We start from the raw sequence: 27,860 nt of genomic DNA on the forward strand, positions 1-27,860 counted from the left end.
TAGCAAGTATTTAGTACATTCTGTCAACACATTTAGGAGGCAACACCTCTAAGTAGATAGCAAAAAAGAAATAAACAAAATCTTACAATTTGTTTTTAAGTTCTGCCAAACTCTCCCATTTTTATTCAAGATTTATTTTTGTTCCATTTTTCTGTATGATGAAATGTCTGAAAATCAAATGCGGTTTTCCAGACTTTTTCTTGGGAGTGTTGGCAAGAATGGACAGTGAACCTCCTGGTCTTTGAACTGAGGTATATGTAGGTCTCTTCTGTGGACTTATATTGCACTGGTATTAACAGAAAACAATCAAACCAGTTATAAATGCTATGAAATGCAGGATTCAAAAAAATATTATGTTATCTCCACTGATAACATAGAGCAAGTCCACTGCAAGGCCTGTCATTCTGCTGCTCTCTGAACTTTTGGTTAAGGGAGAAAGTTAACTATTTGTTTTTGGAAAACTTTAAAGCATTGTGTTTTATTTTTATTTATGTTGATAGCTAATATCCACTTATATACTTAATACATTTTTGGAAGAAAATACCTATTTATTTAAGTTTCATTAGGCAATTCATTTTAATTCAAAAAAAAGAACATGTACAACCACATGTGAAATTTCCAGCAAAGCCTCCAACCTAAACAGGCAGCAGAAGACCTGATGTTCTTGATATGTCTGATACAAAAGCCAGCTAAAATGACTCACTTTAAAAACAACAACAAGCCATGTCAGATTTTTAACCACAACAAAGAATTAGAAGGGAGAGCAATTTATTTTTTTTTCTACACCCTTCACCTTTTAGCGTGACCTGAACGCCACGCGCAGATGCCTGCAATTTGTTCCAGCACCAAGTGATCTCCGAGGGGGCTCCCTCCTGGCTTCTCTCTAGAACTGCTCATTCAGGCTGATGAAACTCCTCATTGTTGGCAGTGGATGGAAGCAGACAGGGAGCTGGGCTGTGGAGGGGATGTGTCCCAGTGTCTGCCCTACTATGCTGTCTATGTCTGGGCAGACTGCACCTCTCCAACCCACAGCTCCAAGGGAAAGTGCTTAAAACACACAAAGGATCTACAGAACTCCATGGGAAAACACTGGCCTTCTTCTCTGCCATCCCTCCTGAGAGGAAAAAAAAAAGGTTTTTTCTCATTGTACACCAATCTGTGTAATAACCTGGGAAAACATCATTGAACACTTAGCTGATATCCACTGGACCAGACCCTCAGGGAGCAATCTGTTTCTCTCAGGTTAAAGTGATCATATGACATATCTCAAGCAATCTGTCCCTCTGAAAGCTGCAAAATATTAGGGAGAGGTTTGGACTGAATTTCAGATACTATGAAAAGCAGGTCATCCTCTGTTTGTTAGGAACAAAACTAGCTTGTTTCTTACATTTTATGCATGTGAGTTTGAAGACAGGTCAGAAGATGATGAATAATCTGTTTTATATTTTTTTCAGTAATCATGTTAAATGTCATGGTCCAGTAGAGCATGAAATTTGTCTTAACAGCTAGCAATCCAAAGGATTTAAGTACCCAGCTGCATTTTTTTCCTTACAAACCTTCTGGAAGCAACTTCTGCCAACACTGGCATGTAGTAATTCAAGATTCACTTTAAGATCCATCAGTGTCACAGATCCATATTCATTACAGGGGTAGACTGGGCTTGTGCTGAGCAGGCTGGGCTGAGTCACGCAGGGAAGGGGAGCACCTATCCAGCCCCATGTCCAAGGTGTGCTCCCCTCCCAGCACTTCACAGGGACTGTGGTTGTGGGGGACACACCTCTTGGTCTAAGTGCCTGTGCATGGGCTCCAGGCTCTTGGTTCTTAAAACTGGTGAGTGAACACATTCAAAACTGAAATTAAAGAGGGCTGCATGAGTTCAGCTCCTCTCAAAATCAGAAACTAAGCAGTTCAGAGCCTGAGAAATATTTTTTTAGCTATGGAAATATACAGCCTCTGCAGGAAATTTTGCAAATTAAAAAACATTAAAAGTGATTGAGCTCTAGAAAAGATGAAAAAAACTGTGTGGGATAGGTGAGCACCTTGGGCCTGCAGAGGTACAGAAAAATATATAAGAGTTAATTCTCACTGCATACCCTTGAATTGGTGATTTAGTCTCATATAGACTAAGGCTGGAAAGGATTATTTCACTATCTAATATAACCATTTAGAAATAAATGTATTTTTGTATAAAGGAAAAGTAAACTGTTCACATTCTGCATTAGCAAGTTTTGTGCATCTCCTTTGCCCTTCGTAAATGGCCATAGAAAGCAGGCAAACTGCCCCTCCCCCTTCCATTTTTCATCAATTTTGGGTTTGATTCCTATAATTCTTCATTGTTTTTTCACTGAATTTTGACTGTGATAATCATAAATTTTGTGTCTGAAAGGTGAACATGGAAAAAACCAACCCTGTAAACATGTGTTTTTATACTTCTTTCTAGATTAATAGGACTTTTGTCAAAAACATTAAAACTTGAAAATATTGTTGTACATGAAATCATATGCCTGGATGAAAGAAATACATTACTTATTTAAAACCCACTTTTTTTTCTCCCTTTCTAAGAGTTTGGCATATCAAACTTTCATGTCTGTTTATAAGTTGTATTCTAATAAAGGAAAATGTATTTTTAACTACACAATGTAGTTTAAATGCACTAACACAAGTGAATGTGTTAGTAAATGCTAGCAGAAAGTTTTATGCTTGTCCTTCCCTTTGATTTCTAGTCCATCAACTGCCCTACAAACCTCTGCCTTCACAGTCATGTCACACTTCACATGGGAAGATTTGGTCCCATGTACAGTACAAATCCTGCATTAACCATAGCTGAATTGAAACTGGACTGTGCCAGTGCAGCTTTCTGCTCATCCCTGCCTTGGTGTTCTCACACAAGTTGATGAGCTCTGGCTGGCAGTGGTTTCTGGCTGCCCCTGTCCCAGGGGTGCAGCTACAGGCATGCTCCTCATTGGAGCCAAGAGGACCGACAGGAACAAGGAGCCAGGGAAGGATATTGTGTAAAAACAACTTCTGCAGGAGCTTGGGTAGGGGAAAAAAGGGATTTTTCTCACAAAGAAGCACCAGGCTTTCCCCCCATTGGAGCCAGCATGGGGATGGATGAAGAGTGGGAGCCAGAGACCTCCTGTGCTGGATCAGGCTGTGGTGGCTCTGGGCAGGAAGTGTTTTCCTCTGCTTTTGTCTCTGAGAGAAGCCTAAGAGGAGGGATGCTCCTTTCTGTGACTGGCTTTCCTGTCAGACTCCTGCCAGGCTGGCTCAGACCCATCAGAAGTGCTTTGTAGGGCCAAGGATATCCCAAGGCTGGTAAGGATGATCAGACAAATCTGTCCATCCATGAGCATCGCAGCCCTCAGTACTCAGGGAGACCATGTGCATTTAGTCAGAGGATTCATGGACATTAAGGCTGAGGGGAAGTTGAGGAAAGCTGACAATTTTTCACGATTACATGAATAGAAAATGTTTACAGAGTGCAGACTGTTCTTCCCTAAAGAGATAAACATGAGAAATTCACCACTTTACCTCATAAACCCTAGGCAAGCAGGTGTCCTGGGTCCAGGTGTTGCTGGGGCACTCAGAAGACCTGAGGCACTGCTGGCTGCACCAGCCGCACTGCATGAAGGCTGGTGCCAGCAGGCACTGGCTGCAGGACCTGAAGTGATGGCAGCCTGGCCCCTTCAGAGGGATTTTTGTTATCTGTTGATGGAGAGACATGATGCATACATCCTTTTAATACATGCACTAAGTGGCAAGGAGAATCTCTATTTATGCATAGCATGCTGGTGCTACTCAGATTTCAGATGTGCAAGCCACAGTTCGACTTCTCTTTAGCTCAGTAATTATAGGATCTTATAAGTAATTTAACTGACATGATTTTAAATTCGCTTGGGAGAAACCCTAAAGGCATCTTAATGTTATATACAGTTACTACCAGCATCTGGTGTTTACAGCAAGATAGCATTTTTTGCTGATGGAGAAAGAAAACAGCAGTGTGCTCCTCCCAGTTCTGTATCTCAGTGTGCCTTAGTTTATACAGTGTATCTCAGTATGCCTTAGTTTATACATTTGTAAAAATAGGCATAATGGCTATTTCAGCTTTGGTAAAGCTATATTAATATCTGTGGCACACTTCCAGCATGTGACTGCCCATGTACTTGTTTCTGAACACCTATCATCAAAAACTCCATACTTTACCTAAAATACAAGTTAAAATATATATTACTTAAACTATCAGGATAGTTATGAAACAGTCACTCTAAACATGTAATATTTTTGGTCAAAATATTAAAATCAATATATAATCACATTACTGTATATATGCCTCATATTCCTTTATACTTCAGGACCTTCTTTAAATTTATTTTGTACATTTTCTGAAGATCGCTCTTATAAATAACTCATACATTTCTAGTAAATGATTAATAACAATCTTTATGGTTGATGTATTTCTCTAAGTCCTTATAGAACTCAAGGGGTCAAATTATTGCTTACGATTATGGTTTAGGATTATCCGTAATATTATCTGCTGATGTTTTAAACCTATTCTTCAATGCATATCTACTTATGACAACAGCATATTTATGATAGCTCTTCATCTTTTATTAACTCTTTGTAGACTACATGCTAAAGTAGTTTTCAAACCTTACTGACTTACAGTTTTAAAGACATGCATGTAAATCTTGCACAAACAATCATCCTTAAAAAGTTACAATGCTATGGCACAAACCAAGAATAGCCAGGAAACTGAGCACCATTCTTTTCTTAAGCCATTGTGTACTTTGTCTTTGCAAGCACTTGAATTAGGGACAGGTTTTCAGATTTAAAATTTGCATTTCCTGGCTTTTGTTGGTTTATATCACCAGCTCTTACATTATTTAAACATTTCTCAATATCAGTCTGCCAGTTTGTTTAGCAGGGGGAAAAATATATCTTGGAGGAAAATTGCACCGCCAGTGTTCTGAGGGAATGGCAAGGCCATGGGGATGCAGTGCAGAAGCAGCAGTGTGAACAGCTGCTCTTACCGATAGCTGCTGCTCTCAAGGCAGGTTTACACAGGGCACAGGAGGATTAGATTATGAACCACTCACCTTTTTCCCAGTCACTACCAGGGTATAGCCATCATCTGCTAATGAATCCTTGGCAACAACCTGGGGAGAGATGGGGTGGGAGTCTAGCTGAAAGCTGACATGTGGAGTTGTGGATTCTGAACGGGAAACCACTATCTAAAAAAGAAAGAAATTTGGAAAATCAGCAGGTAGTATGTAACCCAAATGCATGCTGCTCAGCTATCTCATGTTCTTTGCTTGCACTAATTACTTTGCATTACATTGCATAATATTTTGCATAATGTTCCATCATAATCTGATTAAAGTGCTATAAAATATTCTTTATTTAATACAGAAAAATCATGGCTGTTGGAGGATCCTTAAAATGCACCATATTTATTAAAATATGCAGGAGTCACTGCATGTTTCCTAGCCCTTCAATTTCAGGTATTTATACGTCATAAAAATGAAGATAGGTCATTTAGTCAGTCCTATACATTTAAGAATGAAGTATTTCATCTACAATGTCTATTTAAAAAAAAATCTTAAAACTCCAGGTCTTCAGAAGTCAAAAACATTTCCTTCTATTTTCACTTTGGTCCTTCAGTTTGAAAAGCAAACTTCACCCTGTGTCAACAGCCTCTGGTCTTGCTGCACGTGGGGCAGTTAGATTGCAAAGCTATGTCAGGCACTGCAGGTCACCGCTGTGGCACCGCTCAGAGCCACAAGTACCCAGAGCTCAATACCCAGAGCTGCCCAGAGGCTATTGCTCTGACAGGCTCCTGGCAAGGTTTGGCTAGGCACCCTGAGCTCTGGCTCCTGCTGATTTCTGTGTGAATGGGGTGTCCAGGACTGAGCATTCAAAGCACTTCTTAAATTACAGGGAATGGTGGAGGCTCCTTTAGGAGATGCTCCAAAACAGGAGCCTAATATAGTCATCCTGAAGCCCCTTTGCTAAAACCTTCCCCCCCACCCCCCTCAATTTTAGGAGATCTTAGGGAGATTAGTCACACTAGTATGAAATTCCCTCACTACTCATCTCTCTGCATCTTGAGTTACCTAAATTCTTCTGAGAATCTGGGCCCATTCCTGCAAACACACGCCTAACTTTACTACTGTAACTTTGTTGACTTTAACGGGATGAGTCATGGCTGTTAAGCAGAGGCATAAAGCATCTGCAGATCGAGGTGGATATTTGATAGCAAGATTTTATAGGCTTGGGCCTGCAATCCAGAAGGATGTGCACCCAAAAGTGATAGCATCAGGCAACAAAGGCAGAGGATTGTTTACATGAGGGAAGCTCATGTTCATGTTTCAAAAGCTGTATCATGTGTAGTTTACTTAAGGAATTTAGATAATCAACATTTGCTGAGCAGTTAGGATTCAATGAGGTTCATTATTTAAAAAGATTGAAGCCATTCTGGAAATAACTTGTATGTCAAATGTTTCATTTTTTACTATAATGAATCTTTTCTTCTGACTCCGAAGGCAGAATCAGAACAGCCAGGACATTGACTTACACAATTTCACTGGCTTTTCACACTGCCAAGGGCTTTCAACAAGATGGCTGACTCCAAAACTAGACTTAGAGATGCTGTAATTATAGCTGCTGTTTTGATGTAATTCAAGACTTAAATAAAATATATGAGCAGTTAATTCATGCTGATAACCAGAGGTATTTATAGTTTGGGGTTGCAAGAGGCTTTTTTTTTTTCCTTTAAAAATGAAACTGGCTTTGTTACAGGCTTTGCTATGGATTTATTTCACAGTACAGAAAATACAGATTTTAGAAATCAATAAAGTATGATCGTTTCTGGTGACACAGAAGTATGGTCTCTGACTCAGTGTAATAAGGCATGAGCTCTGTTTTTCTATTCAGGACAATGAAAAATAGAATGGACTGGAAAGCTGCATGAAAAAGCTTGATTAATGTTGGCATTATGGGGAGAGGTAGCACCACAGCTGCAAATACCTTTTTAGTTGATCATTAGCCGTGTCTCATCTCGAATACCCACTGCTATAAAATGCTAAGAATTCTTTTCCATCATTAATCCAGGCTTCCTCTTATTGCCAAGCATTCTTTCTGATTGAGCCACAGTGTTAACTCTTTAAACACATTTGCATTCCAACCTCAGAGAAATACATGAAAATTTGGATTCCATCTCCACAATCTTGGAAAAATTACTTGTTACTTTAAACACTGACTGACCTTTATTTTACTGCGGTTGATAGTCAAATCACCTGCTCAAAGCCCAAGTGACTAGAGTTTGACCTTATGACATACAGGGAGCTCGGATTACACTTCCTAGCTCATGGAATAAAAGTTTGGATTTTGCTTAGAACTAATCTACCAGCCTACAGTGCTGGTATAACAGATACTAGATGCAAAAATGTTCTTTTTGGTCCATACAACTGTGTGATTTTTGCACACATCAGTCCAGTCCTTGAAATTCTATCTTACCCTTATCCAACATAATCCTGAAAAAAAAAGCAATTTGAAGACATCTTCTACAGCAGAAGGAAGAGGCTACTTAGGACTCCAGTGTCGTTCTCATAAAGCTCTGATTTTTATAGCTTGGAACTGAGCCGGTATGTGTGCAGCATAAATTTCATCTGTCATGGACACACCAACATACAGGGACCACTACCATGAAAATGGTTCAGTACTACAGGAGAAATTCCCTCTGCAAAGACTATAAAATCCTGGGGCTTTTCAGGGTCTTTTTTTTGCAGGAGGAGAGTGGGTATTGGATTTTTTTTGTAATTTCAGAATTAATTTATTAATCATGCATTTCTCCAGAGTATAAGCAAAATGAAAACGTATTTCCATGCCTCCACTCAAGCAATTAGAAGTGAGGAAGGTCTAGCACAGATAATTAACCAAAGGAGAGCAAACAGACATTTGTAGTGGTCAGTGACTGCATTAGTAAGAAGTCACCAGAGGTGTTCCACAAGCTGTCCGAGCTGAGGTCCATACTGTTCAATACATCCATAAATGAGTTAGGAAAGTGGTTGAGCAGTCCAGTTATAAAGTTTTGTGATGATCCAAAGATATTCAAGGTAGTTAGGATAAGGACAGACTATGAAGGATGGCAGAAGGCTTTTACAAGACAGCATGTCAAGGCAATAAAATGGCAGCTGAACTACAACAAAGAAAATTAATTTAAAGCAGTATATGCTAGATAGTTGTCTAACTGCTTAGCAGCAGCCAAAACCAACCTAATAAAAATTTAGAAATTATTAGAAAAGGATTAGAGAACAAACCAGAAAACACCCTGATATCATATAAATTCATGGTTTGCCTGAAACTTAAAATCTCTGTGCACTTCTACTTGCCTTCTGGCAAAAAAGAGCATGTTAAAAAGGGGAAAAGCTTGGAGAAAAGTAACAGAGATGATCAAAAGGCTGTAATGAACAATGACTGAGTATGGTATGTGTGCAATCTCAATGAAAAAGGAATAGAAAATCATGAGTGGGTAGAGACCAACCATATACATTCTTCTACTACTACCCAAATGGGGGTTGTAGCCAGCTTGGGGTTGGTCTCTTCTCCCAAGTAACAAGTGATAGAAAAAGAAGAAATGGCCTCAAGTTGTACCAAGGGAGGTTTAGATTATATTTTAGAGAACATTTCTTCACTAAAAGGGCTCTCAAGCAGTGGAACAGGATGCCCAGAGAAGAGGTTGAGTCTCTGGTGACTCAAAAAGACATGAAGAAGTGACACTTCAGGGCATTGTTTAGTTGTGGATTTGGCAGTGTTAGGTTAATAGTTGGACTCAATTACACTAGAGGTGTTTTCAGTCTTACATAATTCCATTTTTCCATTATTTAATTATAATAAAAATTCTAAACATCACCAAAAGACAAAAACAGTACTTGGGTTCAAGGCAAACAAAATAATATGACATCCTAGCAATATGCGATGACCTATGGTACTCCCTGCCAAAGGATGAGAATGCAGGAGAAATGCATATTCAAAGGGAAACTCCACAGGTACATGAAAAGAGCTAAACAGACAAAAATCAATAGCTCAGGAAATTCCCAGAAAAGGAAATAGTTGGAGACTTGAAGCAGAAGGTAGCTATGTGTGTCTGGGTCTCTAGGCATTCACTTGTCAATACCAGCAGAGACAGAGCACTGAACTAGATGGACCCTTCACACAGAAGACCCTGTGTGGCTCTTCTGATATCTTTTGAGTATCATGTTCAATATAAGTAACTACTACAAACACAATATTTATTTCTCTCTATTTAGAAAAAACAAATTTCTTGCAGCATAGCTCAGAGTACTTCCATGAAATACTTCCATGAAGATAGCAGCCAACAGTTAATTAATTAATTAATTAATATATTAATGTATTCTTTATATTGAAAGTGAGTGATCACTTAGGTCCATGAACACTAAAATTATTAATTTAAATATTATTTAATTGCCTTCAGCTAGTATTAATGTTAAATATGAATACTTGAGTCTAGATTTGTCTGTGTGTAATATGGCAAATTAAGACTGTAAAAACTTGAGTTGAAAACCAGCATGCAACAGCTTATTTTAAAAATCATTTTGATGCTCAGTTCTGCTAGTCAGCAGGATTGAATTACAAATGTTACTGTCTACATGTTGAAATATCTTCTGCAAACATGAGAGGCCTTCTAAAAGGAATCCAATCTAAGTATCATGTTGTTATTTTTTCCCTACATGTCTGGCAGGTGTATGCCATTATCCAGCAGAGATAGGCTCAGGGTTAACTATATTGTGCAATGCCTCAAATGCCCTGGGATATGCAGGCTAGCCTTGCAAAGGGCACATATGTAGCTCTCTAAATGCTGTATATCATTCTAATCCATGAAGAGTATAATGGATCTCTTCTGAAGAGTGTAAGCTTTTCTACTCAAACTGAATATTAAAACATATGTGCTCTCAAACCAGTTATTCAGTACCAGGTGTTAATTTTAATTTGGCTACATGGATTTTGCATTATGCATTGTTTGATACCTTTTTTTCCCTGGGAGAATCAAGATACATTCTTTACCACAGAAAAACTTGCTATCATAAATGTCAAAAGTTGAGCTACCCATATGAAAATGCTACTTATCAAGAGTCTGACACAGTTTTCTGTTGGATTAAAATTAAAGATGGAAGGATTGCAGCTACTGACATTCCTACAAATGCTTGTGTGCCGTTTGCATTTAGCCTTAAATAGGTCAGACTGCGAGTATTGAAAAGCCAGATGAATTGCTGGGCCACTGAGATAGGACAACAGTGGGCACTGCAGACAGCCTTTGCAATGACTCCGTGGCCATCCCATCACTCTTTCCTCCTCCAGGCTCCATAGGGTTTAAAGTCCATGTTCATATATTTCTTGACCTTCTTGCTCTTGCTTCAAGTGCAATATGGCTTGCTACCTGCACAGGTGAGTTTTATAACAATGGCATTTGTCTAGAGAGACAGGAACTGGATTGAGAGGAGTTTGATAAATTCAAAGGTGCATGTGGCTTCTAGTACACTACAGTATAAACCGGATTTGACTGAGCACAGTCAAAGATGCAAAGCTCTGAATTTCATTGCTCATTGCTCTGTGTCAACTCATTTTGCTGAGAGGCACCATGGCCCTGAGTCTTGATTCCTGGAGTGGTGAGGTCTTGCTGCTTTGCTGTTTGCAAGAGGAGAGCAATGTTGAAGACTTGGCTCTCTTGCTGAATTCTGGGACAAATTTTCCCAATCCTTGAATGCAGTTACAAATAAAAAGCAGATGTGATGGGTTTTTTTCACTGATTTCTATAGCACACATTATGTTCCCTGGCATGTAGTCTATGAAAGCAGCTACAACACACGCTAAGTTCTCTCTTTTTGGGGAAATAAGAAGTGTGTTAAAGTTTGGTTGTGGTGTTTGTTTTTAATCATAAGTATTCCTGGGAAATGAATGTGTTTATCAAGAGTTCTGTCTACTTGGATGTGAAAGACAACAGATTTGTGCTTAGTGTGTGAGAATTTCCCAAACCACTGATTTTTGAGTGCCCCATTTCCTCATCAGACAGAATCAAAGGCAGCAAAATAAATGATAATGTAGCAGGTAAAGGAAGACCCAAAAAGCTCTTTATCATTCAAAACAGAATGAAATTATGAAAGTCATTGTCACAGCATACCACAGAGGAGAAAACAAAAATAAATTTAAAAAACAGAAAGAAAATTGAGGAGAAAGGAGTCCATAAATGACTCTTCAGTGACAAATACGGGCGCAATTTCCAGCTCAGAGTATCTCTGGGTCACTAAGTGCCAAAATCTGGAGGGTACTGAGAAAAGTATGACTGTGTGCTTTTACTTGCCTCATTCCTTTCCCTTATCCATCTTAGCCCCTGCCAGAATTCTGCTCCTTGAACCTTCATTATAACCCCATATAACCTTTCTTAGCAAAAAGTCTGGTTAAAAATACTGGGATAAAATGGTTCTCTCGAATAAGGCTTACATTAATGTGTACTGTTGCATGTCTAACAAGTGCAGAGAACCCCCTGGGAGGATGAGTGGCCTGTTGCCTGGTGTGCAGTACTTCAGCAAAGCCTATCTGTACCATCACACTTTGGCTTTTGTGCCCAAAGCCATTTTCTGTCCAGAATCCAAGTTCAGACATGACAGTGCATTACCATGTTTTGCTAATGCTTGGCTTTTCAGCTGGAGCTGGCTCATGTTCAGCCAGATGGGACAGGACTCCAGCCAGCATGTGGCTGATGGCACCTCAGAGTTTATGTATGCCCTTGGGAAGACCCTTTCCTCACCTCCCAGAAGCAACAGGATGAATGGATGCCCCACTGAACCAAGAAGATGAGAGGGCCTGTGGGGGGGTCCCTCATTTGACACTGCTGCTGCTTTGCTGTGCACTGAGTTTCACTGGCATAGTCAGAAGGATTAGGTGGCCCTGCAGCCAAAACTGCATCTATAGAGAGTGGTTGTCCATTGTAGCTGAAAAACATACAGCAAAAACTTCTCCAGTCCTATCTTCCGCAAGAAGGTCACCAACCAGCAGTTGTGGAGCTTTTGCTGGGGTGCTACGTTGCTGAGGCCAGCTTCAAGTGTGGGGGCATGTGCACTATTCTGCTTCCAAACATACTCTCAGGCTGAAATCCAGCCTCTGCTATATCAAGGAAATTGATCTCTCATTCATTGTTATGGCCAAACCAAATGTGAGCTTTTAAGAATAAACCTTGGTAGACGTTCCCATATCCCACACTTCCCAGAGCTACCACAAGGATTTTCCCTTCCTGAAGAACTCATTTCATCATCACTCTAAAAACACTCTCTGAAATAATGCCAATTTTAGGTAGAAAAAACTCAAAATGCCTTGAAACCAAGCAGAAAAAAGAAGATATTTTATCTCAATATATCATGGAGTGTCGTTTGTTTTTTTTTTCCCACAAACTATAATTTCCCAAAATATTGGCTGGTAATATAAGTATATTTTCCAGTTGTGAAAAGAGTTGTGAATACTCTGTATTCTCAGAGTAGCTTGGTTTGAGCAGAATAAGGCTGTTTTACACCAGCTGAAAATCTGATTCCCTCAGCTATAGCAGTGTGACTGGGTGCTGTTTTCTAATCAAATAACCACTGTGAAATACCTGATTCACTTTGCACCCAACAGCTGTAGTTACAGTCTGTGTTCCCAGTCACAGTCTGAAAACAAGCACAATAAGAAAGACTGAAACAGCTGCAACTTCTCAGCAGAAAAAAAAAAAAAAAAAAAAAAAGAAAGAAGGAAAAAAAAACTTTGTTGTCAGGCTCCAGCTTAGGAAGGAAGTAAAACCATTTTTCTTTTCTGTCTCATGCATGTCAGCTGTCTTAGAAAAATTATTCCTGGCCTGTTTTGTAACAGAAACTCCACAATATTTACTAAACTACTAACTCCAATCTATTCATGGCCAAATAGAGATTTGACATTTCTGAGGCAGCCAAAACATGCTCAGTATGTGAATGAGCTGCAGTACTTTTCAGGAGAGATCTGGAATTCACCTCGTGGCCCTAATTATCCTCCTTAGAAGAACACATGCATCTTCTGAATTTGGACCATCCAGATTGATTTTATTTTAGTTCCAGATTTTGGCTGAAAAAAAAGAAACATTTGGTGAAGGAGGCCATATTTACTTTCCAGTATTTGTGTTTTCCAAAGCGATTCAAGTGAATAATACTATTTTATCAAACTAAAAGCAGAAAACTGCAGGTGAATATTCATTGCTTGGATAAAACATACCTGCTTTTGCATTCTGATTATTACTGGTTCTTTAGAAAGCTTTTTTAAAATAAGTAAAATGTGGGCTATGTTCTGAGTTGGGTAATTAGCAATTCTGATGGGTAATGCTGTAAGCTTTGGGGGAATCACTTGTAAAGTTAGGAACTATTGATTGTGATAAATCCCTAAATACATCAGAACCCCTGAATTTGGTAGCCATCACCTACAGAAGGAAAAACATACCTGTTAATTCTGTTGAATTTTGCAGCAATGCTGTGCTATAGCCATGAGGTAAAGAGATAAAAATAGATGGAGATAAAAGTAGAGTTGGAGACAAAAGGAATCCAGAAAGGTAAAAAGTGATGAGTAGAAGAAAAGCGAAAGGAGATGGAAAGATTACAGGAAGGACGAAAGAAAAAAAAGACAGACTCAAGTGGTTGGCTGCTGATCAAATATAAGCAAGTATAATGGGGGTATATGAGAAACATTTTCAAATAAATTTCTCTCAGGTTCAATAGCTGGCTGCTGCACCTATGGGCTTACACAGTGCAGGCTTGGAGCTTCAACTCAGTTTAGATTACAAGATCACTAAATTTTCAACACGTACTCCCCTGCTCCCCCCACAAAATGTTTCATAACAACTAAAAAAAACCCTAAATTAATATAGAAGAAATGTGATTCAAATGTTCATTACTTTCACCAAAATTATGCATACCTGGACACTTCAGGGTGCTGTTGTCAAAGACAGAGATACTGTATTACCACTGCTTTTAATCTCATGGATGGCTGCTAGTACTGAAATTTAGATCAGGAAAGTAAATTGTCTAAATATAGTAAGATTTGGTATTTCAAAGAAGATACAAGATGAACTGAGTGCTCTTGAAGAGCTGATCTGATTTTCTAAATATAAAAAGCTATACATGAATATTTTTTTCTTTTGTTTTTAAATACTTGGCATGATAATATGTTCTCAAAATGCTAACACATTACAACCAGCTTTAAAACAGGTTCCCTGATAGGTAGAATTTTGTAACTAATTTTTTCTGCCTGTATCTGAAGTCAGCTTTGAAGAGCTACAAGCTACAAGGAGATTGCACAGGAAAATTCAGTATTTGGTTGTACAAAGACCTAAAAATATCAGTGCAAATTACTGTGCAAAAGTGAGATGCATAAGTGAGGAGCTGAGGATTCCTTATGATATGTTCCAACAGATTTGTGAATGAAACAAAAAAGAACATTATATTTCTTTGTTAAAAATATGTGGAAGTCTTTGGGGATTTATTTTTGATGAATGAAGCCATTGTTAGATTATCCTGACTTTTTTTACCCATTTTACTTCAGTAATGGTCATATAATAGCTTAATTTTTAATGATCTAAATCTCATTGCTGTTAATAGCTATATTTCCATAGAAACACTACAAATCTACTTTAGTTGGGCATTTCCTAATGAACATGTTTGATAGGACTCCTAATCACTATTAGAGAAAAAAAAATGTAAGAGGACATGAAAATTTGAAAAAATCTGTGTCTTCTGTATCCTACAGATCTGGTATCCCTTCCAAAATCATTTAAAGACAAAACAAATAAAACTAACCTTTTATCTGGAGGTAGTATCATTAAAGGTAGTCAGTATGCTTATTCTCCTGCTAGCTGCACCCAACCCTCAAAGAAAGAGCTCTAATTTAGTACAATATGAGCCCAATGCTGACTTCCCCCTGTAGCTGAAGCCAGCCTGATTCAATGATGAGAATATTTCTGCTAATGGCCATGTGCAGTTTACACAATAGCCTTTTCTTTTGATCTGTAACTGAACCTGGAATGGGAAATGTATTCTGGAAATATTTAATTGTTCCTTGAGTTGGGCAAACATCTGAATGAAGTGTGTGCTGCAGGATTTGAATGAATAATTCAAAGAACATTAGAAATAAAAATAATGCTCCCTTGTGCTTTCTACCAAACCTTCCTAAAAGCTTTGTGACAGCCCAGAAGTAATGCTGGGAGTGAGAGAGTAGTTGTTATTAATTGTCTTTTGTAGATAAGGAAATTACTTCAGAAAGGTTAAACAAATTGTTCATTTCACTGTGTGAATCAGTATCTGCTTCCAAGAACAGAATGCAGTTTGGGCCCATGCTCAGTGTGTAGCTCTTAGCATTTGTCTTTCCTGCACAGAAGACAAACTGCAGCTTAAATTTGCCAAGGTCGTCATGGGAAATTAAAGTAAAACTGGCAGGGTTGTCATTGAAAGTTTTGTTAAATTTTTTTGGGGGGAGAAAAGCGAAACATGATTTTCTCTACTTTTTCATCTGTCCTTTGTGGCAAATCACTATGAACTCTTTGCCTGTAGAAGCATTACAGAATTTGCATTATGCAGCTGGTTCTGTGTCCAGTCTGAGCAGAAGACTGGAGGCATAGGATTCCCTTTATCCAGACAGGGTGCATATACTGAGAACAATATATAACCCTATGTACTGCATGTGGCAAGAAAATGAGGAGAAGGGAGAGAAGAAAGGAAAGGTTTAGTTCCATTAAAGGCTACATGTGCCAAACTATTTTCTAATGGAAGCTTATGGGAAATGGGAAAACTGGAATAGCAGCAACTGATGGTCTTCTCATTAACTCTGATAACTCTCTATAGCCTACAGAACAAGAAGGCTGAAAGACTGTTGATACTTCAGGGAGTTTCCTAGAAGACAATTAGTACTGGTAGATTGAAATAACACAGGTCCTTGGGTGCAAGAAGGATCCAGGCTGAGATGCACATCCAGGCTGGCCTCTGACAGCTGGAAAAGCCAAGCTCTCCAAGGAAGTTACTACAGGATGGTAGTGCTTGAAATAAGTTGTGTGAACTCAAAGTATTTTGTCTTTGTCTTCTGGTGTTTGATTTTGACTTCCAAGATTTTAAAAGACTGCTGCTTGTATGCATTATATTTATTTAATTAGTCACCTACAAAGAAGTCATGTAGTATAATCTACCTGTCTAGATTAGTTATGTACTTAATGGAGGGAGATAGACTACTCAGGAGGGTGATTTATCACTTTTTTAAGAAAAACTTGTTTTAGGACAGGAAGAATGGTAATCCAAAAGAACAGAGTGAGATAGGAGTGAGCAAGAGCCTGAAAATCTAATACACATTCAGAAATACTTGAAAGTAGGTGGAGAAGGAGCGAAGGAGCTAATCTCAATTCTACAGCTGTGAGTCACAGGCTATGGGTACACTAATAAGGAATTTGGTGCCAGAGGAGTGTATCAGTATATAGAAACAACTGAGACTCCTGCTTCTACATTATAAACTGTCTTGGCTTTACATTGAATAGATTTAGTCTGATCCTCTAGAGTGTAGATACATACGAAGTTCATTTTTGAAGCTGTTTGAATAATCACTGGTTTAGACCTTCCTGCTCCAGCTGGAGTTGAGGCATATTTGATGTCAATCCAAGACCATAATTTCAGTTTAGGCTTCTTTGAAAGAACTCTTGTTTATATGGACCAGAATTATTCTGTGAACTATGACAGATGGAGATCATGGCAGAATTTGCCTCAACCACTGTTTCAAGCCACAAACTCCAGGTAAACACTTAAAATACTGAATGCTCTATTAGACACTTTACTTATATTCCAGAAGCTGTATTTTATTTGGTAATTTCAATTTTCTAATGCCCTTTTAAACTGCAGTAATAATTCTCCTGCCTGTTCACCATCCTGGCTAAATGCTGGTATGGTTTTTTATGGTGAAGTTACTGTAGTAATATGGTAATATTTACCTGCATGAAGCGGCCCTCTGAAGTTCCCAGGTTAGCAATGGTAAGGTTCCCTTTGGTGAAGACGGATATCGAAGTCAACAGGACACTGTTGAACTGGCCCATGAACAAGTCTACCCTCTGCAGAGGAGTCGTAACTTCTAAGCGATATTCATCATCTTGTGCTCTGCAGTACGAAGCATTTCTTGAAAAAGCCTGTTTGAAAATGAAGTACAGATGAGTACTGTCTTTATGAGTAGCAATAGATCTTTGTCAGAATAAAACCATTTAGCACAAATGCATTCGACCAAAAGTATTTTAAGATGTTTCAAACTTAATTGCTTCATCAGTTATGATGTTCCACAAGGAAGGCAAAAACTTCTTAATGTTATGGGAATGTTACTATTAACTTTTAAAATCATATCTGCAAGAATAAGACATCGGGTCTTTATTTAACTACATGATATGTGTATAAGCAAATTTATCAAGGTATCCTTTTTAATATTGACTTTAATGCTGCTTCTCCAAAAGTCTGAGAATTCTTGTACTGCAGAGACTGCCTAGTGACACACCTACTTCTAAACAAGTTTCCTAAAAAAAGATTCTCTAACAACATGATTTTTTACATTAAAATACAAATTTTGAATATTCTTCTCCCTCTATTTTCACCACCTTTTTCAGAGATAAGACACTAAAGCAGAGAAGAAGCCAGAGAAAGAAAAGGGAGATAAGTTGGGAAAAATAGGTTTTTGATTGTGTGTTTAAAAAAAAATAAGGGAAAGACAGATTTTGTTAATTTCTCAGATTATCAACAGTTCATGCACTATTTTATCTGATCTCTAGATGTCTTGAATATAATAAAATAATAACTGCATTTGCAGGATTTTCTCTTTCATTTGGGGAATAGAGATTGCATGTTTTTAATTTTCATTGGAAAAAGTCTTGAACAATACACTTCAAGTTATCTCTGAAGAATATAACCTCCTAACAATTCAATAGTAATCTATTAACTGATAATTTCATTACTATTGATACTACATCATCTGGTTTGGGGACATTGTATAAGGATAATAATCAGGAATCTCTTAAGTTATCTTTAACCAGTTTAAATTTGGAAGTCATGTAGCATGTTCCCACTGTGACATACTTGTTGAATAAGCATTTAGGAAGATTATAAAGGATCTTATGGTGGTTCCCTCTTTTGAAATCAATAGTGAGCTTAATTTCTCCAATTTTTTTTTTAATTGATTTGGTTTTTGTCACAAAACATGTTTTAAAAACATGTTTTTAAAAATCTTTTAAGAAGCTTGAATGAAATCTTTTCGAGACAGTCAAGAGTCTAGTTACTAAGTCAAATAGATCTGCTTAATCATACCCTTAAAGAGCATGTAGAAGTAAAATTTTATCGTCTTCTTTTCTAGACGTCTTTCCTCATTCAGATGTCTTTCCTCAAAGCATGAAAAAGAAAGCAATGAATTTAAATTTCTTCTTGGCCTAACTGGTGAATTCTGGACTGAAACCCAAGGTGTTGATAATATTATCAATGAAATGTTCAACTTAGTAGCTCAGCCCTTTGCTGTTGAATTGTCATGTTTCTGAGCTGAGCCCAGCAACAGCACTAGTGGGTGAGGTTTTCTGTGGTCCCTAGGAGTTGCAGTCAGCAATGGTGCCAGCTTTTCTGAAGGTGCCCTGTCAATTTACATTTAGGTGAAAGCCCACATCAGACCAAATGAGCAGCTGACATCTCTGTGCAGTGTCTTAATGATACAGAAAAAGGGCTTCTAAATAAAGCCTGTTAAGGTACAGCAGTGATTAACAGTTTGGTTATCCACATACTAAAGGTTTTATTGCATTAGTTTTCTTATTAATTGTTAATATACAGTGTATTTTCTTCAGCGGGAACTGAACTAATATTTTGAACTAGGAATATTGAACAAACTTTATTTTTTTAACCCAGTATTTGACTGGGTTAAATCATCAGTGGGCAAGTTTGGCTTTTTTTTGTTTTGGCCACCAAAAAAGTGAAAAGATGTACTCTGTTGTACTCATATCCTACCAGTGTAAAAGTATTTCTGAAACATCTGTGCAGATTACTCATACAATGAGTATGAATAGTTCAAGTGCAGAAAGATGTACAGTTTTCATGCTTTTTGAAATAAGGCAGATTTCTGATTTTACCCTCCCCCAATATGGGATCTTTGCTCTTTCCTGTAATGGCTTTTTTCCTTTTTTCCAAAGGCTTTGCAGAGAGATGTTTCTGTGCTAAGCTTAAAGTACTTCCTCCTACATAGTCATTTCAGCACAATTCAAACATCCTAACCTGCTGCCTCATGAAACCTTGTTCAGGCTTTTCGGAAAAGGTAGCTAGATTTTCCTGCTTACCCTGACACCTTTCTTAGCTTCTCCAAAGTCAGCTAGCCACAAAGTTAGCTCAGCCTTCCTCAGAGATGCCATAATTTTGTCTATCTGCTGAAGAACCTGCAGATTGTTACACATATGGTTCTTAAAAAATCCTACATATGGATTAACCATAATGTAGGGTTTGCTGTTCAAGAAATGGGAAGGCTTTGATCTTTGAGTAGAAATGCAGAGATTAAAAGGCTACTTAGAAAACTAAAGGAAGATTGATAACAGGGAAAACTTTGTGAAACATGCTGCTTTAAATTAACACTTTTAAGTCTGATTCTTTCTCCCTCCCTCCCTCCCAGTATACACATAACTATCCATTTGGCTGTTAGTGTGGAAAAATAACTGATGTCAGATGATGCACGCTGGATATCATGCCAAGTTGTGTGAGAAATCACACAACTATTGAAATGGACAATTAGAACACGGGTAAGTGCTGGGGTTCAGCTACATTGTTTGTCTTGTAGGACAAGAGGTGCCAATTGTGCCTGTGATTCACAGAGATGGCTTTGTTCCTGTTAAAGCTGGCACAGGTGTGCTGCTGGAATGCAGTGAGGTGTGAGCAAGCCCTGCCTTACAGCTGTGTCCAGAAGGCTAGAAGATAGTTAATATTATCTTATTTGTTCATACGGGAAGCTGTGGTGTTCTGGAATTTATAATTGATTTGGTCTACAGAAGACAAACATGCCAAAAATGTCTCTAGACATCACTGAGCTGAGCTATCAGGAGCTGTCACTGTTTTGCAGCTAACTGATGGTTTATGTCATATTCAGTGAGCATTAAAAGAAGATATTTCAGAAAGAGTTCCAAATTTGAAGCCAAAAGTGCAAAGCAGAGAAGGAATTATTACAAAAACTTGTGAAAAATCTCAGAAAAATACCTGGTCAGGTCGGTGTCAGAAAAATGTTCCAAAAGCCTAGTCTCAGGTCTGAATACTATACCCATAAAAAAATTCCAAATATATTTTTTGTGAGCTTTTCTCTAATTTGCAGTGACTGGAAATTGGAGAAACATTCCTCCAGGCTTATTCCTCTAGAGCTGGCCAAAACCTGCTCTTAGTTAAGTGCAGTGCTCATATAGAAAGTGATATTATGTATAATATCTTGATATTATGTTTAATGTCTTGAAGAAACTGGAGATCAATTACTTAATCACTGCAGAACATTTTATACTGTCTTGTGAGCCACTTGGAGGACAACATTAAAATTAAAATTTAATTTGACAAATTGAAGAAATGGTCTGAAAGTAACTAGGGGATATTTCCTAGCACCGATCATAAAATAGTGCAGTCATGATGTAAAGCTCAATGGAAGTGGGAATGTGCATGAGTTTTATTTCCTGCTGGTTTGTTTATGACTTTTAACTTGCTGGCTGTCAAGAATCTGAATTCTAAGTATCAACATTTTTTTTATCAACATTGGGAACACTGGGATTCTCCCTCAAGAGAAGTGGTCACCTACAAGAGTGAACAGCATTTCTCCTTTCATAGAACCAAAGAATCCCTCAGGTTGGAAAAGACCCTTAAGGTTTGTGGCATAACTTGGAGTAGGGAGAAATAAGCTATTGTTAAATGACCTGGATCTGCAAATAGCAAAAGTATTTTTCCAAAGAAACTACTGTAGAGCTTCTGAATGAATAGGTGATTCTACATAACAAATTGGTGACCAAGACCATTAAAACCTAAGAGAGTGTGTAAGTTCCTTGTCTTTTCTCTTGTGGAAGTCAGCAAATTAAGATGAATAATCAAACTACAGTTTTCAGAGTGGGTCCTATTGGAATCAAACACCTAATGGTGAAGAATTTACATGTACAACAGATTCTGAACAGGAAAAGTAACTATGAGGAACACAGAAGAACCTTATTGTATTTTCCTTTCTAAATATTTCCATGTATTTTCAGCCAATGTAACTTTGCTATTCTTGAGGCATCTTAATTTTATGGGTAGTTTGCATTATTAATCTTCAGGTGAGAAGTGCATTTGATCACTGCTTCTCTCCGTTGAAAACACAAGAATGCAATTCTGGCCCAAATAATTCAGTTAAGCCAGGTAGTTGTCTGAGGGTGAGAGTGACTTGATAATCGTCATGGTTAATTATGATTCTTGTAATCCTAATGAAGGGAAAAGTTAATCATATTGAAGGGCACAATTTTGCCAGTGGAAGCCAATTCATGTGCTAAACAGTTCCCATAGGAGCAGAGACACGGTGATTCTGGTTTCTTCTGGACTGGTGAACAACACCCTGAGGGTGTGTGGGTGCTGTGAACTCAGTCCAGTGTTCATGCAGGACAGAACATGTCTGGGACAGGGGACTGGGTTCTCTGTTTCTAAGAACTTCTGTTGAGGCAATAAAGCTTTACTCTAAAAGTTAAAAGAGTTTCTTCCTCTTTTTGTTTCAAACAAAAAAAACGTTTCTCTCTTCTTCCTTCCCACTCTTCCAATACTCCTCATGTGTTTGAAGGCAATTCAAAGATTTTTATATGGAACACAGAGAAAGCCATGTCCCTTTCTGATAATAAAATTTCTAAAAGAACTCCATCAGTGTAAAAATTTTACACAATAGCATTTCAGTAGCTCTTAATACTTGTTGCTTTGACCTACTCCTAAAATGAGATGGGGGAAGTCACTGTACTGATACTCCACTTAAGGTAATAGGTAAAAAAACATCTATGTTAAATGTAATTAGTTAATACAAATTAAGATGATTTCATGTTCTTTTGTCAAGATCATTCAAAGAGTTATTTGCTTTTGTCATTGAACAGTACTGCATTAGTTCTCATAATCTGGTTAGTGCATTAGCACTAAGTAAATCCTATTGATTCAGCAGACAAAATGGACCGAAGTAATCTTTGTGTTTTGCTGATTTCCTTTATATTAATTTAGCATTTAACTCAGTATACAGATTATCAAAGAAGAGGTGTTGACTAATTACACATTTTTAAAGAAATAAAGTAATGCATTGGAGATATTGTGCTGATGGAAGCAGTTTGGCTGTACATTTGTAGTGTCAATTAGGTGCATTTTTTATAGAAGTCCTTACTGAAATGGATGCTGTGGTAAAATTGAAAAGCTGGGAATTCCATCTTGACCAGCTATCCAAAGATAATGCTGAGTGTCGAGACCCTTATTCCAACAAAACATTGCACAACAACTGCATGTCTAGCCAAAACAGTGGTGCAAGACATGTGGGATAGGAAGAATTCAAGAAACTAGAAGAAAATCATGCAATCTGCCCTAATTTCCACAGGCTGTGTATAAAAGCAGGTGACATCTGCCTTAAGAAAATTAAGCTGTCATTATCACTTCCAGCAAGATCATTTCTCTAGCATTTCTTTGTTTTCACACACCCTGTAGACAGTGCAAGTAATAATTTCATGTGGCTTACATTTGCTTTCTGAGCCATTTATGCCATGGATCTTCTGCCTCAGCATTATTAATTTTTTTTTTAATTTACTCTGGGATTTGATTCTGGTTTTACTTGTATGTTTGGAAATGAGGAGTAATTCCACTCTTATGCAAAAGCTGTCTGAGATCAGAAACCCACATGCCACCTAGAAAGTTTGAGTAACACAGCTCTCTCCTGGATAGTAATTACCTACTGTTGCTTTAGTGAGCAATAATCATGGCCAGATGTGGTCCTGAGTCACAATAAGTAGAGTAAGTAGAAAACTGCTGAGGAAAGGTGGGTGCTGAGTGAGCTGAAAGGCAGAGTCTGCTTTGTCAGGACTTATGCGTCTCTTCATTGTTTGGCAGCAGAACACGAGGAAAATTCATTGCTTGCTTAGATATGTCAACCACCTGCCAAAGCCAGGTGGGATGAATCCAGGACTTAGATCTGCACTGCATAATCAGCTTCTCTTTCTCTGGAGCTTGGAATTGTGTTTCAAGAAATCCAAGCAGATCTTTCAGAAGGGGCTGAGATGGTCCCATTGCAGAATAGTCAACAGCAGACTTGACGTTAACTTAATCTGGGATTAAGAAATCTTAGAATTTGGTCTGAACCCAGGAAAAGAGGCTCAAATCTGTATTTTATACATCTTCAGGGAGTGTCCTTAGTATTATATAACTACTAGTATACATTTTGGACATCTCTTTTTGTGAGACTGTAGAATTTTTCTAATTTGAAAAGCTACATAGGATAAGAAAATTATACTTTGTCCAGTTCTAGTCTTTAGATTTATTTTAGAGCCTTCAGAAACTGAGACATAAAAACCACATGACCAGATATTCATTTTAACAAAATAAAAATTACTTTCTGCCTGGAATGATTTCTGTGCAATTCCAGAGGAAAGCAGCAGAGTCACTTTTCCACACTAATAACCAATAGGGAACCCTGCCTTCAGTGGAACAATTTGATTAAAAAGTCTGGAAATGGAACATTATTAGTAACTCTGACTGATAAAGCTGTGCCCTTTGCAGAAAATGGTAGTTTAATGGATACTACTTTTTCACAGAGAAATCCAGCTTTCATCAAGAAGATGATAAAACACGCAGCAGCACTGGGAAGCAAGGAAAGACAGGTCTCTAACTGGACACCAGGAGAAGGAAAACTGTAGATTTTACAGACATTGGTGACTGAGAGGTACTCCATAGCTCCTGGGGATTGGAAGAGTCTACAAAGGTACGTACCACTAGGGTTGGTGTGGTACTTTCCAAAAAAATCTTCCTGATCTGCCTTTTTCCTTGTCCTGTCCCTCATGAGGGTGTCCATGAGTCCATGTGGCCAGTCCCAGAGATGGAACAGCCATTACCTCTGTAGCCAAGTGTTTGCTAAATCTGATTCAGCCTGAGATAACCTTACCTAGCCCCACAGCTATGCTCATACTCACCCCTACACACTCATACTTGTGTCTCTGCCATGCAGTTTAACTGGAGACCAGACTCTCCCTGCAATCCCTTATGCCTGGCTGTTTGTGCCAGTCAGGTTTTCCATGCCTGGGTGCGTAGGTGGCCATGTACTTAAAGGTGGAGGGGATCTGGCTTGTGAGCACACCCTGCCTGCCCTGCACTGCTACAGGCACAGCAGAGACCCTCAGTACTGCCAGGACCCACAGCAGAGAGGCAGTGAGAGCAGAACAAGAATGGATGCAGCCTATCCCCTTGTTACTAGGGTTTAGCATGTCTTAAAGGGTGCCAGTGCACTCTGCACTCCTCATTTATTGTTCTGAGATGTCAGAACCCCATAGAGGAGCTCGCATACAAATGAGAACACATTTCATGCCCAGGCAGAGTGCTGTATGCCATCTGATATAGCATTTCTAGGGGAATAAATGACTGGGCAAATCTAATGGATTCTGGTATCTGACTTTTAGGAAAAATATTCAGTCACATTCTACTCGCAATATAAAAACATCTCCATGCTGTGAGACTACCTAAGTAATTTACAACAACCCATTTTAATCAGAGATATGTGCTGTTATTTTTAAACCTGACAAAATTATATGCCAAACGGTGTGGGATATTATAGTTACAGGGCCTCAAAAGAGTTATTTGTCTCTGTTTATTTTATTTAATATTCTTAGACACAGCCTTAGGATGATAGATCAATAAGTGCCTTTGTGGTTTCCTGATAGAAGGCAGCAATTATTTTCTTCCATTACAATATAAGCATAACCTAATTTTACTCATCTGTCATGTGTGTAATGGTAATAAAGAAGCATCACCATGTGTTTATTTTACCCTCACTTTATTTTTTGTTTTGGTGATCTTCTGTTTGCCTTTCATGTTTTCCAACTGTTTGTGCCTTTCATTTAACAGGAATTGTGACCAGTTTGTCTTGCTTTATGACACTTTCTGGGAGCATGCTGGCAAAGGCCTGTCTGTGACTTCTCTTTTCCTTTAAGAGCTAAGTATTTTAGGCCTTCACCTGAACTTACCTGTAGAAAAAACAAAGACATAAGATACTTACAGATCTGAATTTGGATTTCATAGTTAGAGTTGTTTTATCATGTAAGTCCATAATGATTAAAGTCAGGTAATTTGGTTTACAATTGTTTATCACGTAAGAGATGCATAGAGGACAAAAAAAAGCCTGTAAGATCCTGATCTATCTAATGACAACTGAAATGTATAGTTGAGACTGTCAAAGCTAAAATCAACTCATCTTCCTCACTTGAAAAATCCCATTTATTACATGGTAAAGATGCACACTACTGGACTATGTCTGCAAATGAAGTAAGCAGCATTTGTCTCCTCATCTAAGCACACCTCTATTTGAGGATACCACACTGGGGCTGATAATGACTAACTGACCAAACAAACTTTGCTTAAAGACTACATCCAGTTTTCTCTTTGTTGTGGGAGATTCCTGAACAGTGATGCAAAACCCCCCACAGCAGCTACCTCTCAGATATCTTCATCCTGACTCAAGCAATAAAACCTCCTTGCTATTACTCCCAGTTTCTCTTTTAATTCAAAGGCAGTTCTGTTTTCATCTTGCTGTCATTTAAGTGTCAGCCAGCTCTTCCCTGAAGGAAATTATTAGGCAGTACTAACTGGCCACAGCTCTGTTGAAGTATGTCTGACATCAATCAGATGCTCCATCGGATTCACTTTTCCTAACCCTGACTTAGTGAGCCCAGGTTTTGGCTTAATATGTATTACACTTAAACACAACTGGAAATGTTTTCTTTTGATTTTATGAAGTTTTCCATGAGCACTGGAGTAAGTGAAGCACAGTTTTGTCTGGATTTATTTCTTGTGGTTGGTTGACTTTACTTTTCAACTAAGCTGTGATGAAGACTATTCCCATGAGTGGGTAATACCTTTCTTGTGATTCCTTCTGATGTTTAGAAAGGTACTCCTAAAATTTTATCAGTTTCCATAGCCAGAGCCTATATAGGATCTTCTCTGGATTCCCACCTGAATTCACATCTTTAAGATTTCTTATTGCGGAGGCTGTAAGGATAACTAACAGAAAGACAAGACCTAAAATAACATGACCATATAAACTTCATTCCTTCAGAAAACAAGGCCAAAACAGAACAAATTTTGCCTATTACATCAATAGGAAGTTTTGAGTGGAAGTTTTTCTAATTTTTTGCTCTAAATTTGAGAAGAAAAAGTTGAGGAAGTGTTTTGGATGTATCATTCAGATTTATTTTGATCTAATTCTACCTTTAGAAGCCTCACATGGAACAGTCCTGAGGGACAGCCATTTAAAAAGATGGACTACCCAAAGTCAAACAAAATTATGTACAATTGTTTTATGGGACTTTTTTGATAACATGAAATAGCTTTCATCAATCAGACTCTAACTGTAAATTATCAGAGAGCATTTACTTGCAAAGAGTGCTAGAGGCTCAATTTTCTTTTTAATGTTGAAGTTAGTGGCATACCATATTCACTGCTGGACTGTTTTCACTGTCCTATGACTTAATTTTGCAGTGGTCAGTGACTTTCACTTGCATGAGTGATCTGTGGTTTTATTCTCTTGACATCAAAGAGAAAGATCATCTTGGCTACATTACAAAAAACAAGTTTTGAACCTTGTAACAACAAACTGTGACAAACTCTCAGTTTAATAAAAGCTTTCTTTTAAGTTGAAGGTGACTTGCAAAAAGGGGAAAAATGTTTTATGCCCTCATGTACACTTTTACAATATACAAAGAAGGGCCTAAGAAGAGTTGGGAGGGTTGAGAATCTTTTTTTGTTAATTATGATTTAATCTCTAGCAAAATCAGAAATTACCAGATTTGACATTTTTGGGCCAAGCATAAGAAATAATGTGCCTTCCTTCTTCTGCCTGCTTCTTCCCTTCCTTCACATTCCAACCCTTCAGGTTTACTTTACACACCAGAGAAAAACAGATGTAGGAAAGATGGTTGGCAAATTCTTGCCAATCTCTTTGGCTAGTTGATGCCTGAAAAACCTCAAAGGACAATTTGTACTGGAGCCTTAATGAGCCCTCTGAAATAAGGTAAAGGAAATGGTACAGCAAAGCTTGACAGTCTTGATACTTCAGTAAGGCAAACAGTCAGGACAAAGATTTCTGACTGTCTTATGCCATTTAAAAGAATCACAAGAAATCATAGAAACATTTTTCCCTTTATCAATTTAATGTAGCAGAAATCAGACCTCTGATGACATTTCTTGAAAACAGGCAACTATAATAAACATGTCGGCAGTACAAGACACTCATTTTGATATGCAAAGTGGCAGCAGAGTCTGGAAAAGCTTTTGAAACACAAAAGTACTTCCCAGCATGTGAAAAGCAGCAAATTATTCTGTCAATATTTTAAAGGTATACTTTGCTTTGAAGAGATCACCTTATGAAATGTGTGTATAGGCAAGAGCAGAATGAGATAAGTTAAAGGCCACAAGCTTTAAAGACAGTCATTCACAAATCATATACCCCAGGAATATAGAATAAAATACTTTCAGAGAAGGACAATGGTTCTTGTTAAAAATGAACTGAAAAAATGAAAAAAAAAGAGAGGATATTACTAC

General features: G+C 38.0%; 1 protein-coding gene across 5 annotated transcripts in view; it reads right to left on the bottom strand.

Moving 5' to 3' along the window:
* The window catches only part of MET (MET proto-oncogene, receptor tyrosine kinase), an 89,502-nt gene that overhangs the window by 39,168 nt on the left and 22,474 nt on the right, over positions 1–27,860 (bottom strand). For all 5 annotated transcript variants that reach the window (XM_021542605.2, XM_021542607.2, XM_021542603.2 and 2 more), the window contains 3 exons: positions 17,033–17,224; positions 5,097–5,231; positions 3,532–3,705 (listed from right to left, as the gene is read on the bottom strand). In XM_021542605.2, the coding sequence (XP_021398280.1) occupies positions 3,532–3,705; positions 5,097–5,231; positions 17,033–17,224 (501 nt within the window). The remainder of the gene's footprint in view (positions 1–3,531; positions 3,706–5,096; positions 5,232–17,032; positions 17,225–27,860) is intronic.

This window comes from Lonchura striata, chromosome 5 (genome assembly GCF_046129695.1).
Source record: "Lonchura striata isolate bLonStr1 chromosome 5, bLonStr1.mat, whole genome shotgun sequence".
In the NCBI taxonomy this organism is placed as follows: Eukaryota; Metazoa; Chordata; class Aves; order Passeriformes; family Estrildidae; genus Lonchura; species Lonchura striata.